Raw genomic sequence first — 6,742 nt, 5'->3', positions numbered from 1 at the left:
TATTCTAGACAAAGAGTTACTTTGAAGAAGAGATTCGGTTTATTACCATCTCAATAAATAAACGGTTGATACCAGGAAGCGATAAATAAAAAAAATCCAAAAAGAGTGATATAAAACCGCCAGGTAAAAAACAACAGCCGAAAGAGGAAGAGGAAGGATTTTAAGGTAGCTCCAATATATTCGGAACACGATATAGTGATTATCTATACTATATAAAAATATGTATATCAAACCTATAGATAGAAATCAAGAAAATAACAAGTTTATCATTTAAGAGCCTCTTTTTTATGTTTATTTTCTGGCACGGGATATTAGTAAACACATGATGTCGGTTATTACGCGGGACTGCATCCTGATGATATATGGATATAATAAACAAAGTATATATATTCTGGACTGTTTTATCCTTAAAGGTTGAAGTATAGGAGTGCGAATCCAAACGATTTTTATTAATTGGCCCATGACAAGAACGGTTCTTTTCCACGGCCATTGTCTATTTATGAGCTTGTACTTCTGGATTTTAAAAACTAGCTTCAATAAAATAGTTAGATCCTAAATATATTAAGAGTTAAACTGCAAGTAACTTCCCCGTGGGTTTGAAGATTGTGTCTTTACAAGAACGAACTCATGGTTCTTCTAAAATCAAGTATGAGAGCCCCGTAGATTAGGAAACTTCTTTTGATACAGCCATTTTTGTTCGATACTTCTACAGCAAATAAATATTTGGGGCAACTAACCTAAGATAGAAGATATACAAACAAACTTGGTATCCCGTTTTGATCTAATTATAATAATATATTTCTGTCAGCTGAACGTTTGCTTCGAGATCGGCCAAATCGCTTGGCAACATCCGGGCACCACAGATTATATCAGCAAGCCCAAACGATGGCGCGGTTCTTTTTCGATGAAATTTGAAAAGTCGTAGACAATACAAGTTACGTAACCTGATCGCCGTTAAGCTTCAACGATAGTTGATCTACGTATCAGCAAAATTATCAAGTTAGAAGGACCATATGGACAATTGGAATGTTGAAAAGCCTACACAACAAGCTTTAGGTCATTTGAATTAAGTTATCTTACCAATAAAAAGAATTCTTGTAGGATTCCAACTAAAAAGAAAGGCTTTATTCGATAACTTAGTAAGAGAATGGAAACTATTGATATCCAGAATAGATCGTTCGTGGTCCGTTGGGTGAAATGTTCCAAAGGCGACGTGATAAATTATCAATTGAAACCATTAAAGAAATCAATTGAGTTGGGGATCTATAAAAAACATAAATCGAACGTGGATTCTCAGCCAGCTGCGGTCCATATCGCACAAGATACTAAGGCTCTTTTAGATTATACCAATAAGACATTACAACATAGAAGGTACTCCTCAGGGTTTGAAAATGAACATAATTTGAATTCATCACACTCTTCTCTTTCCATTAGTAACATTCAACAACAATCTCAAGAAATTCCACTTCGTGATCGATTGGCAGCTTCTGGTTTCACTCTAGTGAAGTGGGTCGGCCATATTCAAGGAAACAACATGATGCAAAATGTCCTTGATGTGAAGGATAATGATTTTTATTATGCATTTATACTAGATAATACATCATCCAAGAATGTGAAGAAAAAGGTTTTGTTCAAAGCAGGGGTCATTAATGATGATAACCAGTCTATTATAAGTACGAGATCATCACCTATTCTTACAAGACCTTCTTCAAATGTAAGGATGACACCGACTTCGGCTTCGTCCCATGTTAAGGATACTTTACTCAGAGTCGACCAAGGGAGATACTTGCAAGGGTATCTTTTGAAGAAAAGAAGAAAAAAATTACAAGGTTTCAAGAAAAGATTTTTCACATTAGATTTTAAGTATGGAACATTGTCATATTATTTAAATGATCATAATCAAACTTGTCGTGGTGAAATTGTTATTAGTCTTTCCACAGTAAGTGCAAATAAAAAAGATAGATTGATCATAATTGATTCTGGAATGGAAGTATGGGCTTTGAAGGCTACCGATACAAAGAATTGGCAAAATTGGGTAGATGCTTTACAATCCTGTTTTGAATCTCAAAAATTACTCGATAAAGAACTAGAACGGAAATTATGTGAAGATGATGAGAAGATGGGAGATAAAGAAATAGAGAAGACAGCAACCACACAAAATATAAATGCTTCATTAACAGAGAACGATACATTCTCACTTTCTGAAAATGTTGATATAAAGACCTTGATTGAAAATTACGTACCTTTACCTGACAAAACATATACTACATTTACTACGAACTTAAAGTTAATACAACAAAAGTTGGAAAGTTGTAAAAATGATTCACTTTCCTACACTTACACACCATCTGAGAAAGAAGAGTTACCTTTGAAACCAATGGTAGTTAGATCATCATCTTCTTCATCCTCTATGTTTACGGGGAACAAAGTGAGAGCTTTCGAAAAGTTTAATTCCGCAATGGATTCGAGTGAATCTCTTATTTCTCCATTAAATAAAGAAAACCAAGAGATAAGTGAATCTCATGAACTTTACAAACGATTATCTGAATTAGAATCATTTGTAGATCAATTTGTGATTCAAAGTGAGCTACTTTTGAAAGATTACAAACATATTACAAAACATGCCCGAGAAACAAGTAGACTTTCTTTAACGTCCGGATTTAGCGATAACGATGAATACTTTGACGCAATCGATCATATCAGCCAAGGCGTTATACTATTAGAAGATGAAGAGGCCGACGAAGTAGAATTGACCACTTCTATGTCGGCATCACAAATGGCTAAAGTTAGTGCTGATATGTTCAATCAATTCTCTAAGGTTGAAGAAGGAGAGGAAAAAGAGCAAGAAAAAGAAACAGAAGAAAACGAGATGGAAATAACTTCAAATGGTGGCAAAGTCGCCCAAAAGCATATTAAAATAGTTAATGATTTATACCCACTCCCTTTTTCTAAGACAGTCAAACGTCGTAATGATGTTCCCATATGTAAAACTATACCACCAAGTTTGTTATCATTTCTGCGGAAGAATGTTGGTAAAGATTTGACTTCAATAGCTCTACCGGTGACATCTAACGAACCTATCACAATTTTACAAATGATTTCCGAATCTTTCCAGTATGCATCTTTGTTAACAAATGTAGTAAGCGGACCACCAGAATTCCCACCTATCACTGCAGTAACATTATTTGCAATATCTTTCCTTTCTGTACATAGAGATAAAACAAGAGCATTAAGGAAACCTTTCAATCCATTACTAGGGGAAACGTACGAATTAGTTCAAGATGAACTAGGATTCAGACTAATTGCAGAGAAAGTTTCGCATAAACCTCAAATTTTTGCTTTCCATGCTGAACATAACGACTGGGAATGTAATTATACAGTAACACCCACCCAGAAATTTTGGGGAAAGTCCATTGAACTGAATAATGAAGGTGTTTTCAAATTAAAATTGAAAGCAACGGGTGAACTCTTCGAGTGGGAGCAACCGACGACAATGTTGAAAAATTTAATTGCCGGTGAAAGGTACGTGGAACCAATTAACGATTTTGAAGTCATCTCGTCAAATGGTAGCAAGGCTAAAATAGATTTTGAAAGGACAGGAATGTTTAGTGGTAGGTCAGAAGCAGTTAATGTTTCTATAATGAATAAAGAAAAGAAAGAAATATCACAAGTCGTTGGCAAGTGGTCAGAGTCATTGAAAGATGGTAAAACGAAGAAAATTCTTTGGAAACCTGATCCTTTGTTGAAAGACTCAAAGAAAAAATATGGGTTTACTCAATTTTCTGCCAATTTGAATGAAATTACTGATATTGAACGTGACATGTTACCGCCGACTGATTCTCGATTAAGACCTGATGTTAGAAGTTATGAAAATGGTGATGTTACTAAAGCTGAAGCGTTAAAGTTAGAGTTAGAACAGAAACAAAGGGAAAGACGTAATAAAAAGCAAGATGCCAAACCACGATATTTCAAGAAGGATTCTCTCAATAATTGGAAATATATCGAAGGTCCAAATAGTTATTGGGAAAAAAGAAGACGCCAATCCTGGGAAGATATTGCGCCGCTTTGGTAGAAGGGAATACCATTTGAAAACACCTCGATATATACCCAAAGTGTTTATCGGACATAAAACCATATTTATTAATGACTTTTTTTAAAACCTGTAATGCATGTAAAAATATAGAACAATATTTGCAATTAAGTTGCCTCGTAAGTAAGTTGACGTTTAGAGTCAAATTGCTTTTGAGATGCTGACTTTATCGTTTATACGTATTTTCATAACCGTCCAGGATCTATGAAAGGGCGGCGTTACTAAATGAATTTCTTTGCGATGTTGTAGCATACTAAAAAATTCAATTTGCAGAAAATAGTCTCTGGATATAACTTGATAAATTGATGATCTTCGTGACTGCAGGAACTGCAATTGTTGAAAGAAGAAGTGTCTAAGAAGACGAACTTGCAATAGATCCAAAAATGTCACATTTGATTACATTAGCTACCTGTAATTTAAATCAGTGGGCCTTGGATTTTGAAGGTAACAGGGATCGTATTCTAGAATCTATTAGAATCGCTAAAGAAAGAGGGGCTAGATTGCGTGTTGGTCCTGAATTAGAAATTACAGGATATGGTTGTTTAGATCATTTTTTGGAGAATGACTTATGTTTACATTCGTGGGAAATGTACGCCCAAATTATCAAAGATCCTAAGACTCATGATATACTTTTGGATATTGGGATGCCAGTATTACATAAAAATGTCCGCTACAATTGTAGATTACTTTCAATGGATGGGAAAATATTATTTATTAGACCTAAAATTTGGTTAGCTAATGATGGGAACTATAGAGAAATGAGATTCTTCACTCCATGGTTAAAGCCTGGCGTTGTTGAAGACTTCGTTCTTCCACCAGAAATTCAGAAGGTAACTGGTCAAAAATCTGTTTCCTTTGGCGATGCAGTCATTGAAACGTTAGATACTTGTATTGGTGCTGAAACCTGTGAAGAATTATTTACACCACAATCTCCAAATATTGCAATGTCTTTAGACGGTGTTGAGATTATCACAAATTCATCTGGGTCTCATCATGAATTGAGAAAATTAAATAAAAGATTAGATCTTATTTTGAATGCTACTAGTCGTTGCGGTGGGGTTTACCTGTACGCTAACCAACGTGGTTGCGATGGTGATAGATTGTATTATGACGGCTGTGCTTTGATTGCAGTCAATGGTAAAGTTGTTGCGCAAGGGTCACAATTTAGTCTAAAAGATGTCGAAGTTGTCACTGCTACTGTGGATTTAGAATCTGTGAGATCATACCGTGCCTCGATAATGTCTAGAGGCTTACAAGCGTCATCATCTGAATTGAAGTTTAAAAGGATTGACCTCCCAGTTGAATTAAGCCCAATGACATCAAGATTCAACCCATCTTTGACACCAACCAAAAGTCGTGATATCTTTTATCATATTCCAGAAGAAGAAATTGCTCTAGGTCCTGCCTGTTGGTTGTGGGATTACTTAAGACGTTGTAATGGTACTGGTTATTTTTTGCCATTATCTGGTGGTATCGATTCGTGTGCTACTGCCATGATTGTCCATTCAATGTGTAGATTAGTCGTTAAAGAAGTATCAGAAGGGAACCAACAAGTTATTTATGATGTAAGAAAACTAACACGTAGCTCTGATGATTGGATTCCAACTGATCCTCAAGAATTAGCTAGCAAGTTTTTCCATACATGTTTTATGGGGACGGAAAACTCATCAATTGAAACTAGAACAAGAAGCAAAGAACTATCTAGACATATTGGGTCTTATCACGTCGATTTGAACATGGATTCCTTGGTCACTAGTGTTGTTTCTTTATTTGAAGTTGCCACTGGGAAAAAACCCATATATAAGATATTTGGTGGATCTCAAACCGAAAACTTAGCACTACAAAATATTCAGGCTCGTTTGAGAATGGTATTGGCTTATCTTTTTGCCCAATTGTTACCATGGGTACGTGGAATTAAAAATGCAGGTGGGTTGTTAGTTCTTGGGAGTGCGAATGTTGATGAATGTTTAAGAGGTTATTTAACCAAGTATGATTGTTCATCCGCTGACATTAACCCAATCGGTGGTATTTCTAAGACAGATTTAAAAAGATTCATTGCATATGCTTCTAAAGAGTATGAAATGCCTCTTTTACAAGAATTCTTAGATGCAACACCTACAGCTGAATTAGAGCCAACTACTAAAGATTATGTACAATCTGACGAGAAAGATATGGGTATGACATACGAAGAATTAAGTCTTTTTGGTTATTTGAGAAAAGTAGAAAAATGTGGTCCTTACTCTATGTTTTTGAAATTATTACATGAATGGACTCCCAAATTGACACCAACGCAAGTTGCTGAGAAAGTGAAAAGATTCTTTTTCTTTTATGCTATTAATAGACACAAGCAAACTGTGATAACACCAAGTTATCATGCTGAGCAATATTCTCCTGATGATAATAGATTCGATTTGAGACCATTTTTAATTAATCCTCGTTTTACATGGGCTTCAAAGAAGATCGATGAAGTTGTTAAACAATGTGAAGCTAATAACAGTAAAGAGTTAGATATCATGTCCATCGATTAGAATCTTGTGCTTCGCGTAATAATAGTGTGGCAGACATTTTATTATTGTTAACAACATATATTTCTGGAAATGATGTATTAATAACATTTTCTAAGTACTTTACGTTTCTCTACAGGATATATAG

The 6,742-nt window shown here is 35.1% G+C and overlaps 2 protein-coding genes across 2 annotated transcripts; both read left to right on the top strand.

The window, feature by feature from the left end:
* Positions 1-1,147: 1,147 nt before the first annotated feature.
* OSH3 (oxysterol-binding protein related protein OSH3) lies at positions 1,148-4,072 on the top strand (the record flags this gene model as incomplete). Its single annotated transcript, XM_003669051.1, has 1 exon — positions 1,148-4,072. One exon carries the CDS (start codon positions 1,148-1,150, stop codon positions 4,070-4,072), a length of 2,925 nt encoding a protein of 974 aa, XP_003669099.1.
* Positions 4,073-4,473: 401 nt separating this feature from the next.
* QNS1 (glutamine-dependent NAD(+) synthetase) lies at positions 4,474-6,618 on the top strand (the record flags this gene model as incomplete). The annotated part of the gene is made up of 1 exon (XM_003669050.1): positions 4,474-6,618. The coding sequence occupies one exon, from the start codon at positions 4,474-4,476 to the stop codon at positions 6,616-6,618; it is 2,145 nt and encodes a 714-aa protein (XP_003669098.1).
* Between the last annotated feature and the right edge of the window lie 124 nt (positions 6,619-6,742).

This window comes from Naumovozyma dairenensis, chromosome 3 (genome assembly GCF_000227115.2).
Source record: "Naumovozyma dairenensis CBS 421 chromosome 3, complete genome".
In the NCBI taxonomy this organism is placed as follows: Eukaryota; Fungi; Ascomycota; class Saccharomycetes; order Saccharomycetales; family Saccharomycetaceae; genus Naumovozyma; species Naumovozyma dairenensis.
This window is presented reverse-complemented; position numbering and strand designations above follow the sequence as displayed.